We start from the raw sequence: 14016 nt of genomic DNA on the forward strand, positions 1-14016 counted from the left end.
AGTGTTAACTTAACGCTCTTTGCAACCGCGTGGACCGGTCACCGTTGATAAATACCACCCTTCTTCCGTTCCCACTCCAACTCACGGAGTCACAGTTCAAACGAAAAAAGACCAGTTTGATTATTCTATTTCCGTTTCTCCTTCATTCTCCGTTTCACTCTTTTTCACAGTTTTTTCCTTCCTTTGACCTAACCTACCCCTCTCCTTAATTCCTTGTCTTGTGTTTTGTGTGAAGAACATACTTTACCTTCTCTTCCCTTCTCTCTCTGGTAAGTTTCTTCTCTTTTTTAATCAATTTTTTGTTCTTATTTTTTTAAGCATATATTTGCTCTGATTCTCTGAATTTCGATGCACCACGTTCAACAATTCAAAACATTCTTTGTAGCAATTTTTTAAGTCTGAAATTTCATGATCAACTTGTGCTCTGGGTCGTTTAAGTTGTCTCTTCGTCGTATGATTTGATGATTTGATTATCAGCAAACTTGTCTCACATCAATTTTTCGGTTAGAGATTGATTGCATTTCTCTCCAGCTTCTTTTGTACGGTTTGTTGCATAATAGAATTAAGTGTGATTTTTTCTTCTCTTCTGTTATTACTGATGGATTTTGATGTGATTATTGTGCGAGATACGATCATTTGCCTTTTTCGAATTTATTTGCATTTTGCCATCAGTTGTTGGAAAAATTAGGGCCGGATTGATTACTAAATATTTTGATATTTTTAATCTCTCCGATCTCTGGCTCTTGCTTTGGATGAAAGCCTGCACCTGTTGGCAGACTATGATTTTTTCAAGTTCCTTTGACTGTAACAAAGAATATGTGTAGCTGCTTAAAAACTAAATATTTTTTGTTGGGTATGGCCACTAGGTTTTAACAAAAACTGAAGCGTTTGCCGAATAATCATGCACCCTCCACGACAGCAGTCACAAGGTGGTGAAGGACTACGAACTTCTCTGTCTCTAGTTTCTTCAGATCCCCGCCTTTCACTTGAGGAGCCTAGATCAAACACTGGCAATCTCCGTGAATCTCCGACTGAAAGTGCCAGTTCTCGGGAAATTTGGCCTCCTGCTGCAGCAATAAAAAGGGAGAGTGACTTCCCTGATCAGGCTGTTATACGTCGTGTTTCTGGTTCTGACAAAATTACTCTTCATGACGTTGCAAGAGAACGAGTTGATATAATATGTGAAAAAATGGTTCATCTACCTTCCGAATTTCTTGACGAACTGAAAAATGAACTTCGAGTTATCCTTGAAGGAGGGAATGGCTCGCAGCATAGAGAGGAATTTTTTATTTTGCAGAAGCTTGTTCAGAGTAGATCTGATTTAACAACCAACACATTGGCACGAACACATCGTGTGCAGCTCGAAATCCTTGTTGCCATAAATACTGGAATTCAGGGATTTTTACATCCTAGCATCAATCTATCTCAGGCTTCATTGATTGAGATATTTCTGTATAAGAGATGTAGAAACCTAGCTTGTGGGAGCCAGCTTCCTGCTGAAGATTGTACCTGTGAAACATGCACCAATGGAAATGGTTTCTGCAATCTTTGCATGTGTGTTATCTGCAGTAAGTTTGACTTTGAAGTAAATACATGCCGCTGGATTGGATGTGATTTGTGCTCTCATTGGACTCACACTGATTGTGCCATTCGCGAGCAACTTATTTGTGTGGGCCCTGCTACACAGAATGGAACAGGGCCAAACGAAATGGTATTTAAGTGTCAAGCATGCAATAGGACTTCAGAACTGCTGGGTTGGGTTAAAGATGTCTTCCAGCATTGTGCGATGTCATGGGATGGAGAGGCCCTGATTAGGGAACTTGATTTTGTCAGTAGGATCTTTCATGGAAGTAAAGACCCACGAGGGAGGAAACTCCACTGGAAGTCTGACGATCTCAAGGAAAATTTAAGAAGTGGCAAAGTCGAAACTACGGCTGCATGCACGGGAATATTGATGTTTTTCAAAGGTACAAGTTTTCTAGTTTACCTGAAAATTGTAGTTAGTATAATGTGATTAGTTGGTGAAGCAATATTGGTGTTAAGATATTGGTAGTTTTATTCATTCTCTTTTCTTTTTGTTCTAACCAATACGTTTCATATGTGAAGAGCTTGAGCTGGACTCTCAAAAGACCCTGGAAAATGTTGAAAGTGGAAGTGGAAGACTGATTGTTCCACAGGAGGCATGCAATAGAATTTCAGAGGTGGTGCATGAGGCTGTAAGAAATATGGAAATGGTAGCCAATGAGAAGATGAGAATGTTCAAGAAGGCTCGGTTGTCTTTTGATGCTTGTGAACGTGAATTAGCAGACAAGGCCAGAGAAGCAGGAGAACTAAAAATGGATAGGCAAAAAAAGAAGTTAGAGATTGAAGAACTAGAGAAAATTGTGAGGCTTAAAAGTGCAGAGGCTGATATGTTCCAGATGAAGTCTAATGAAGCTAAAAGAGAAGCTGAGCGGCTCCAGAGGATTCTTCTTGCCAAGTCTGATAAATCAGAAGAAGAATATACCAGTAATTATTTGAAGCAAAGATTAAGTGAGGCCGAGGCTGAGAAGCAGTATCTGTATGAGAAGATCAAAATGCAGGAGTCTTCTCGTATATTGCAAAGCAGTAGTGGTGGTGACCCCTTGATGTTTTCCAAAATTCATGATCTTCTCTATAGTGTTCCTCCCAGTGCAGATGGTCCATCTAATGACTGCCATCCTTTTCGAACAAACCCATAAGCCTCGGTTAAGTGTATGCATATTGTAATCGTCTACCTATAATAGTAATATTATTTTATTACACCATTGATGCAGTCGGTGTCACTAGGTTCGAGACGTTTTAGACAATCTAACCCTTCGTGGGAAGAGGTAGTAGTAATTTGTTGTCCCGATCTATGTTTGAATACATTAACTTATTAAATGTTTTGATTTGTGAAATCTAATTAGTTAATCAATATGTTTGGAATACATTAAGTTATTGACTATCTTGATGTGTGGAATTTAATTAGCTAACCAATATGTTTAGTATTATGATATTATTCAGGATTACAGATCAAATAACATGGGATAGAATATTGAATTTTATTGATAAAATGGAACAGTACAGACCAAGTGTTTTTCTCGCCTTACTAGAAAAATGGGATACTCATCTTTTTGACAGATGCAGCTGGGTTTGGCACGTTAGCTTGTGGGGTTCGGTGGAACGAAACCATGTTTGCAAACGTCAAAGCAGCACTGATTCCATGGCATCTTATTAAAGAGCTTTGGCATACATTTGGTGTGACAATCCTTGCATTGTTGACAAACAAACCTGTTCTACCGCTGTTGGTGATGTTGATCATCCTACTTGGAATGCTAGAGGGAACCACAGACCCATTTGGAAAGCGTAATAGGTGACTGAGCAGCAACGGTGTTGGAATAGAATGGCTGAGTATGAAATCATGCAGCTGGTCTAGAGATATGGAGAACTGTGATAGTTCATCATCATTTGGCATTAGGAATGTCAAATCATTGCTTCTCAGTGAATTTTGCTGGCTGTTGAGAATTTTGAGGAGGATGACAAATCCATAGTAAGACCTGCTTCTCATGTCAGCCATGGCTGCCTCTAGGTCGGTTTGGTTGAATGAAATTGTTGTCTGACATTCAGCAATGGCAAAGAGGAGGGTGAGAAGTACCACAGACCTGAGAGCCATTATGGGAAACTTGAATGTTTACTGTTGTGTGTTGTGTGTTGTGTGTGATGAATGCAGTGTCATCTCAATTTGTTTGGTATATATAGTAACGTTTATGTTTGAGGCTTATGTTGTCACACTTTTTTCCTCTGTTAGAAGGTAGGCCGTAGGCCGATTGTGCATGAAGAGGTACCCAGAATGCAGTAGTTAGTTCAGAAAGCTGGGAATGCTTTAGGCATCTTGGTATAACAGATAAAAAAAGATAAATCAAAATAAGGACTTCCAGTGAAAACAAAAGTAAAACATAAAACAAGTTATGAAAATTTTGAAGATTGAATTAAAATTAATTACAACTTTTAAAAAATGTAAAACCTAATTTACAAACAAATAAAATAGCAATTTACCCAAAATTAATCAATGGTGATTTTTTCAATTATCTGAAAGTTGACTTGAGCTTAGTATTGTAATGGCAACGGTAACTGCTGATAGTTGGATTTGCTTTAAAAAAAATCACGGAAAATTTTGGATTTTCTTACAATTTTTATTTCTAAAACTTTAAATAAAATTATATATACATTATTATTTTATATATAAAATTAAATGACAGATTAATTTAATGATATTATTCAAATAAAAACGTGTTATAAAATATTAGTACAAAATATTATCCTTTTACATGTTTTTGTTTTATGATAACTAATAAAGAGTCATTTTAAGCCTTAAAAATTAAGTAGGTATCTCATTCATTCCAATGTAGGAAATAATATATAGGTAATTGGAATGAAAATTATTAGTTAAATATAATTTTTTTATTTCATAATAAAAAAAATTTTATTTTGTCTCAAATAATCTTAGTTTATAACATTTTTCTAAAAATTTATTAATATATTTTTTTATAAAAGGATTATCATGATAAAGTTAATATGATGTTATTTGATATTTGTTGTTCATATAGTATATAACTAATTGATGATGTCTCATTGGCTATTCAAGTTATATCATAAAATTATTATCTTAATTTGATAGAAAAAAATATTAATTTATTTTTAAAATGAAACTGAAAAATGATCATAACGTTGGATAAAAAAAAATTATTTTTACCAAAAATCCAAAACTATTTTGACAGAACTTATGAAAGAAAAAGAAATGAAAGATAAGGTCAATAAATAAATAAACCATAATCCTTCGTTCTTTAAACCATAACTTTTGTTTTAACTCATCAAATCTTTGCACACAAAAAAGAAAAAGAAAAATAGATGAGTTATAATTTATATTTTAAGTGTTAAATATTTTTGTAGTTTTTAAATTTTGATTCATAATTAAATTTTTTTATTCATTAATACTATAATTTGATTAACAAATTTTAATAATATTATATATATATATATATATATATATATTCGTTATATTGTTTATATCATACAATATATTTGAATTTAAATTTTAACATAAGAGATTATTAATTTAATTAAAATAATTTAATATTATCAAATTAAAATAATTTATTTTTAAAAATTAAAAATTAAAATATATTTAATCCAAATTTTATATTCAAATTTAATCACTCATGACTTTTAAAAGAATTTTGTGAATTAGTGAGAGATTAAAATATATTAAATTAAAATTTTGGATGAATTATGTTAGAAGTATCACGTAAATTAAATATAAAGTTAATTTATATTTAATAAATTGATACAACATTTATTTTACAAATCGATTTTATTTACAAATCGATTTTATGAGAGTTACACTTATATAAGTAACTTAAAATAAAACATATTTAATATTATCCTTTTAATTTAACATTCACGGGTGATATTTTGTTAATATTTTTTTGACAGTATTTTAACATCATCTACGTGTCATTTTGTGATTGGTCCAAAATTAATTTAGAATTAATAATAATAATCATAGACATCAACATCGACCAATCACAGAATAACACGTAAATGATGTTAAAATATTGTCAAAAAAATGTTGTCAAAGTATCACAAAAGTAAGAGAAGAATATGTGAATTAGTTGAATGAGTCCATTCACTTAAATGGCATAGCAGAAAGAGTTTTTTTCTTTTTTTCGGAATCTTCAATTCAGAATCTTAGTTTTTCCATGAATCATTTTTATCTCACTTCCATTCAATATCATTCTCATGCAAGATGGGGAATCCAACTTTTCTGGCAGAGAACAAAAGTTACAATTACATAAAAAGACTATATTACCCCTTTTGAAAATGTAATATTATATTTTTTCAAAATGTTTTGATCCTTCTATATATATAATTTGATTTTTCTTTCGTCTTTGTCTTTATGATTATTATATTACATGTCTTCTAATTACTGGACGAACTTAAAATTAGAAAATGTTTATGTAAGGCTGATAATGAGATATTTGGTATTTTAACTTTTTTTATTGAAAATAATCTGTCATTGTTTTTAGATTTTGACTTAATTTATATTTTTATCACAATCAATTATTTAAAAATACGTTGGAAGATAAATATTTAAAATGACCTGGTATTTATATCAACGAATAAATACAACATGATGACATTTGTTTCTTGTTTATTTTTGTCCTTTGTTGTAATCACTTTACTATCTTTTATATTTTATTTTAATTTGATTGTTGATAAAAAAACAAAGAAACAGTTGCTATTATATATAAAAGAATTGTCAAAACCGAGTATCGTGTTGAATGAAATAAATATATAATTACAGTAAAGAAAAAAAAATATTATTCATTATGATATAGTATTATATCATCATATCTATTAATAAAATTACAAAATCAATATAAAACAAACAATAAAAATTGGTTTGATTTGATTTCTTTTTATATATAATATTTATATTTAGTTTGGATATATATTCAACTTGCAATCGTGTCAAACCACATAAAAAATAGCGTAGTGCTTCAAACATGTATACTCTCTATAGTTTTAATTTTTTTTTTCTTTTCAAAAATATAATTTATTGTTTTCATTTTGGAATTATAATTTGAAGCATTTTTTTGTTAGCATCGAAGCAATTTTAGTAAAAATATTATTATCCTATTTTCAATCGAAGCATTTTTCATCAACTTTTTCTTTACAGGATGGTGACAAAAATCTACAACACTATTTTATGCCAGAAGGAATATTCTCGTAAAATAAAGTAAGTATTTTATTTTATGTTAAATGATAACAAATATAGTAAACAAATTGTAAATGAATGGGTTCTATAAGTAATAAATAAACTGGAAAGAGTAATCATTCTACGAAGATTATCGTATTATACTCTATATAATATGTTTCATTTTATTTCTCTAAGATCAATATATATATATATATATATATATATATATATATATATATATATATATATATATATATATATATATATATTCAGTTAAAAATGTCTTCCTTTTGCACAATTAACATTTAATTTCTCTAATTTAAATTATCTTCATCCTATGACCATTAATTCCTTAGATTGCAAAATTCAAACATGCACACAATTCATTTCTATTTCTAAACTCAAGAATTGTATATAATTATTAAAAAAAGAACATTAAAAAAATAATTTGTTTTTCAATTGCAAACTTCATATTTTTTATTAATGAATTATTTATGGAAAAGCATATTAAAACATGAACTCAATAATTAATATAAGAAGAAGATAAAGCATATGAAGACCCATCTAACCTAACCTAAAAGTGTGAAACTCACAAAAGAGTAATAAGAAGATAAAGTTGAAGTGATGCCATGAATATCTTCAAGAATCATTCTATAATATTTTTCTTTGTGATTCTTGTAGGAGCAAAAACACCCCAATTATGTAATATTTATTCAAATAAATGGTAAGTTTGGGACCACCAAAGGCCCTATGCTTAAAACATGAAAATTGGAACATCATGGACACAACAATGTGGGGGCAAAAGTTAAAATTGCATTTGATGTCATTTTTTGTTTCTTCAATGAATGGTATTCTTCAATGCTAAGAGATTAATATTACACCTTCCATGGTGAACAATGTCAACCCAATGGTAGTGTGCATGACCTGTTCACACTAAGCATAGTTTTTCAGCCACCCAACAACAATCTATGATCATTTGGAAGGTGATATTTAGAAATTGTCACGTGTTAAAATCAAAGCAATTCCAAATTAAAAAATGATTTAGACATTTATACGTAACAAATCTAAAATTTGACACGAATTACATCTCAAATGAAATTTTGTCTATTTAATAAAAGTGACCACGTTGTGTATTTTTTTTTAAAAATAAAATTCAATTGAAAAAACACAAAGACAAAAAGTAAATAAAAAATTTAAGTTTAGAGAATAAAAAAAATAAAACTAATTAAATGAAAAACATTATATTTTTTATGAATTAAAAGTAAGTAATCATCTCTAAAACATTTTGGGCAGCATGTTAGGAACATGAAATGGTCGAAATCGATTCAGCTGTTGAAAACTTCAACTGCCACTTGTTTGAAGTGGTAGTCGTGTCTCCACCAAAGGTGGGTACACCCTCTTTCTTAATCAAATACCCTCCAAACGCTACCTCCTATCTGAGTAAAACAAAAATAATTTCTCAAATCTTCAATTTGGTAAATCCATTTCAAGACAACCTTAGAGATTATAATCTTCCATCCCCATTATTATAAACCATAAACAGACATATATCATTATTATATTATAAAACTTCAAAATTAATTAGCTTGATCAACATATCAACCTTCCAGAAACAGTGTTCACAAGCTAATTAATTTAGGGTTGCAGACATTTGCATAGATTAAAACGAGCAGAGCAAAGGTTGCTATCAAGCTTGGTCAAGACAAGGTTGTGTGTCAGGAAAATAGATAGGCGAGCTAAATTATAATGTCTTTTGTCTTTTATCATCTTTGTCTTTATTTTTGTTTATGTTGTCAACTTCGGACTTGTACATGTTACATTTGTTATTATGAAAAATGACATTCATGGTTATATTAACTAAGAATATTAGTTCTAATACATTTTTTTTTTGCACACTGATTAAATATTTTGTATTTTTTAATGTATTAGTAGGAGAATAATATGAGAAATGATCAGAGTTTTGGTTAATAGATATTAGGATAATGATACTTTAACAATATTTTTTTGACAACATTTTAACATCATCTACGTGTCATTCTGTGATTGGTCCATGTTAGTGTTTATGATTATTATTTTTGATTGTGGAGTAATTTTGGATCAATCACAGAATGACACGTAAATGATATTAAAATGTTGTAAAAAAATGTTGTCAAAGTATCATTATCCTAAATATTATGATGTTGTTTTTTAGGATAATGATACTTTTTGACAACATTTTAACATCATCAACCGTCCAAAATTACTTCTCAATCAATAATTCTCAATCAATAATAATAATGATAAACACCAACATGGACCAATTACTGACACGTAAACAATATTAAAATATTGTCAAAAAAATGTTGTCAAAGTATTATTATTCTATTTTTTATGGTGATAATTGTGTCTGTCTAACTGAGAGTAGAATAGCTATAGCTACACAGTAGGAAAAAATAGGGCATAGGGGAAGGTAGTAACAGTAATAATAGTAACAGAGGAATAGGGTTTGTTACGTTGAAATTTGAAAGGAAAGGAGCAGTTATTGTGCATCCGAGGCAGACTACACATGTTGTTGGCTCAAGGATCACTTCTTTATGTTTGTTTGGTACCTGTGTTCCATCAAACCTCTGATGTTACCCTACGTAGTTAGTTATCTTCTTCAACTCTCTCTCTCTCTCTCTCTCTCTCTCTCTCTCTCTCTCTCTCTCTCTCTCTCTCTCTCTCTCTCTCTCTCTCTCTCTCTCTCTCTCTCTCTCTCTCTCCTGCATATGTTTCACATTCACTTTCTTTCAGGTTTCCTTTGCTTCTAAAACTTATAATATGCAAGAAGAAAGAAGAAGATTAATTTGTATCAATGGTGGAGATTTGGGTATTAGGGTATTTATCTGAAAACGTAAAAAATAATGTAGTTTACTGGGTTTGCATTCTTTAATTAAAAGTATAGATTTGAAAGAAAGTCGGATTGACTTATTTAATATATGTAATTATCTGAAATTTAAGGTGAATTGAAGTTTTATATTGAAAATAATAATAATAAGGATGACTAATAAATAAATAGAATAAAATAATAAATTCATTTTTTTAAGATTTTGAATTGGGTATTTTATTTGAATTTATTTAAGTTTTGTTGATGTTAAATATTGTTTTTCTTCCTTGAAATAAAACTAATAATTAAAGTAGGTAAAAAATTCTAAAGTTTAAAGATAATAAGTTTTCCGTTTAGAAAAAAATGTGTTATATTATACAACGCGATATAAAGGAATAATTACCATTAATTAAGATACTTGTGTTTGAGAGAAATGTTATAATGTGAAGAGACTTATACTTGAAAGAGTTGTTAAAAATTCAAAGTGAGTTGAAGTCTTGTATTAAATAAAAATAAATAAAATGACTAATAAATAAGTAGAATAAACTATAAAATCATTGTGAATTTTTAGATTGAAAATGGAGTGCTGATATTTTATATGTTTTTATATTAATGACTCGTTGATTTGTGTTTATCCTTGAAAAAATCTCACAGAAAATTAAACCATATTTTGTTTTTAATTTAATGATATTTAAATTATTTTGTAAATTATAAACTTATTGTGTATACATTTAGAATGGAAATGGTGTCCTAATTTGTTATATAATGTTATTCATTACTCATTGTTGTTGAATGATATTTCTCTCTCAGACAAATCCCACAGCTATTAAACCATATTTTGCTTTTAATTCAATGATAGAATTTTCAAAATATTTAATGCAAAATTAATGCAAAAGCTATAATCTACACTAGTAATTTGAATATCAGAAATGGACCAAACGTTTCAAAGTTGAGTTTGCGATTATTAGGTGATAAGAATAAAAAAAAAAAAAGAGTTATGATGTGTGGACACATTATAGTACCTTTTGTGTAAGATTTATTTAGACATCTTAGATATAAGATTTTAACCTAACACAAACATCTGAAAAATTAAATATTACATTATATTATGTAATTGGCATAATATGATGAAAAACATAGCTAAATGAATAACAAAATGCAATTAATTATTAACTATCTTTGCATATTTATGAAGAGATTTCATGTGTTCCTCTCTGTTTTATTTACATATGGACAAAACATTATATACATACAAAAAGTATCCATCAACACCTTTAAGTGAATTTGGGGGAGTATATTTGAGAAGGTTTTAATAATAATAATGACGAAATTTATTTATTTTTATCTAAAGGGTTTGTATCTTTGTCAACATTAGATTTATTGATAAAAAAATCAGTTATCAATATTTTTAATTTTAAACCATTCAAACTTATTCAATTAATAATTTTTTAAAAAAACAAATAAAAATTAAATGGTAAAAACTACTAAGATTCTAAAGTAAGATTTATCATCAGAGATTACAGAAAAAATGAAGTTGTATTTTATATGATACATAATGAGATTGAAAAAAGTAATATATATAAAATCTTAATTTTATTTTCTCACACATGCCATGTTTCAAAGGAGGTAGATGTTTGTGCCAGTGAAAGTGTAAAGGGTGAAAGAGACGAAAAATAATATAATGTCACATGGGGCTTATTAACCAAGCAAGCATCAAACAATCTAATAATAAGTAAAATATGTAGTGCACAAGGTGGTCCATACAAGAATTTGTCTTAAAAATAAACTATAATATATATATATATATATATATATATATATATATATATATATATATATATATATATATATATATATTATATGCTAAAAAAATAGTACTCATCGATGTGCACTTATGATTAAGAACAATTCAAGAAATCCTACTCAGCTATTAGGCAGCAGTCAGTATTTACAAGTACTTGTAACTTACAAAATTATTTAAAAAACAGGTCTTTTTTAATTGGGAAATTTTAGAACTTTTATATTTACATAAAAAGAATATATAAATTCAAAAATATTTTGTGGGAGTGTGATGTTTTTTTATATAATATACACTTTTTTAAAATGATTTGATTAGATTTATATAATTTTTTATATGTTAACTATATATATATATATATATATATATATATATATATATTGTAATTTACAATCAATTTAATTGAAAAATATATTAAAAGTATGATTAGAATATTGGTCACTAACTTTTTCAATGTGAAGACTATCCCCCTCAAGAATAAATACAAATAATAGCCTTGAAACTTACTCTCCTGACCAATGATTAAATGTTCTTTTTTGTTATATCATTATTGCCTACCTTTTTATCGTATTTATCCATTCCTTAAATAATTTCATATTCAACTATGTTTCTTAATAATTAATGAATTACATAAGTATGACAAGTTTATGTTTAGTACAGTGATTTTACGAGTAGTGATTACAGATATATTATTTTGTTATGGGATATAAGTACTGAGTTATAAAAAAAATTTGATAAAATATTCAAGTTCTATAATTATATACAATGAGTGTCTATAAAAATTTATGAAATTGAGAGGAAAGTAAAGATATATAATAAAGAGTTAAATATGTTTTTAGTCTCATTGGCCGTTTTTGATTTTCGTAAAATACTGTTTAAAAATTTGGTTCTCATTTAGTAAAAAATGAAGACTAAAACCAAAATTCCGCGGACTAAAACGAATGTTTTGAAAAGAATGAGAACCAAATTGTACCTTAGTTTGAAAAAGGGACGAAAACCAGAAACGACTAATAGTTTAGGAACTAAAAACATATTTAACTCTCTATAATAAATAACTCTGTTATAGAGAAGGTCAAGAGTTCTGTATTAAGATAGTTAGATTAAACAAACCAAATATTAATATTTAAATCTGAATTTAGTATTAATCTTTAAAAAGTAGTTTATTATTTATATATTGTATGACGTGTAACCTAATAGACTTGATGTAAAATTTCTTAAATTTCCCATGTTATATCAATTATAGATGATAGGACAATATCTAGATTGAAGTGATGAAAATTTCAATTTGCTTTCTATTTCACAGTAAGTCAATTATGTGTGTGTATATATATACATGTGTGTATATATATATACATGTATATATATATATATATATATATATTTTAAATTTATAATATAATATTTATATATTAATAACATAATTGTCTTTATTAATTTTTTTATTCTATTTATATCGTAGATCATTGTTAAACTTTCTTATTTTATTATACATCTCTTTTGACAGTTTCATAATATTTAAGAACCAACTAATAAAAACAATTAATTAAGATTTCGTGATGTTGGTTTTGTTCACTCTACCAAACTCAGATGTTCTTATATTTAAAAAATGTATAAATACAGTTTTTTTATCCAACAATATTAATTATTTTTTATGTGATGACAACAAATTATATTGGTTTTTTTAGATATTGATAAAACCAAAAAAAAAATTATAAACTCTGTAGAATCGTGATTTATTGTTTGTAAAGTAAAAAAAGTTAATATGTTAAATAAAAATAACTCCATCCATTAATTTCTTAAAAACATATAAGCATCAAACCTAATCCAATTTTGAAACACAAACAAAAGTAATAAATAATTTAATTAAACAGAACACATTATTTTAAGAAGGTTCAATATTCCAAACCGCAATCATGTGCAAGAGAAACAAGAGAAAGTAAGTTGTCAAAGTATTTTGAAACGAACACGTCACGTCTCATTTTCTTATACATAAATAGAACATAAAAAAAACCATACATAGTTATTTTCTCCGACATTTAAAACTAAGAAAGCATAAAGAAAAACAATTGGTTGTATAAAATGTAAGATGTTTGTAGAAATAGTAATATTGTAGGAAGAAAGAGAAATGAAAGGAAATAATAGATTAATTAAGATGGGAAGAAAAAGGTGGAATAATTAGAAAAAGAATGCATATTGTTTTGAGAAATCTTCCTAGGGAGAATAATAGGCATTGTGGTGGGTCTATGTCCAACTGGATTTTGTAATTATTGAAGCTACACATAGTTACTTGATGTGCCCCATACAGTCATGCACTTCCCACATGAACATAGTACTTAGATTCAAAAAACATCAATAAATCAATGAATAAATAAATTAATAAATAAATTAATAAATAAATAAATAAATAAAATAAAGAAGTAGCATGGTAGTAGTTTCCATCCCAAGAAGTGAAAAGAAAAGTTGGAAAGGGAAAGTAAGAAAGCTTCCAATGCCATTATGCCCAAGTGGATTACAATGAAGCATGGCCCTACAAGTTTAAACCATCTAACTCTTCCTTTCATCATTCCATTAATTCTTTTCCTTTTTACCCTCTCTTCTTCTCTTTCCCAATTT

At 28.1% G+C, this 14016-nt stretch overlaps 2 protein-coding genes across 2 annotated transcripts; one reads left to right on the forward strand and one right to left on the reverse strand.

The window, feature by feature from the left end:
- The first annotated feature begins 66 nt into the window (after positions 1-66).
- LOC124836488 (OBERON-like protein) lies at positions 67-2783 on the forward strand. Its single transcript, XM_047311652.2, has 3 exons — positions 67-269; positions 867-1967; positions 2107-2783. The coding sequence occupies exons 2-3, from the start codon at positions 902-904 to the stop codon at positions 2718-2720; spliced, it is 1680 nt and encodes a 559-aa protein (XP_047167608.2). The 5' UTR covers positions 67-269; positions 867-901; the 3' UTR covers positions 2721-2783.
- Positions 2784-3097: 314 nt separating this feature from the next.
- On the reverse strand, positions 3098-3898 carry LOC124836493 (fasciclin-like arabinogalactan protein 19). The gene has a single exon (XM_047311659.2). It carries the CDS (start codon positions 3671-3673, stop codon positions 3110-3112), a length of 564 nt encoding a protein of 187 aa, XP_047167615.2. The 5' UTR covers positions 3674-3898; the 3' UTR covers positions 3098-3109.
- Between the last annotated feature and the right edge of the window lie 10118 nt (positions 3899-14016).

The sequence above is a fragment of the Vigna umbellata genome, chromosome 1 (genome assembly GCF_029865625.1).
Source record: "Vigna umbellata cultivar VRB3 chromosome 1, Vumbellata_1.0, whole genome shotgun sequence".
Lineage (NCBI taxonomy): Eukaryota > Viridiplantae > Streptophyta > Magnoliopsida > Fabales > Fabaceae > Vigna > Vigna umbellata.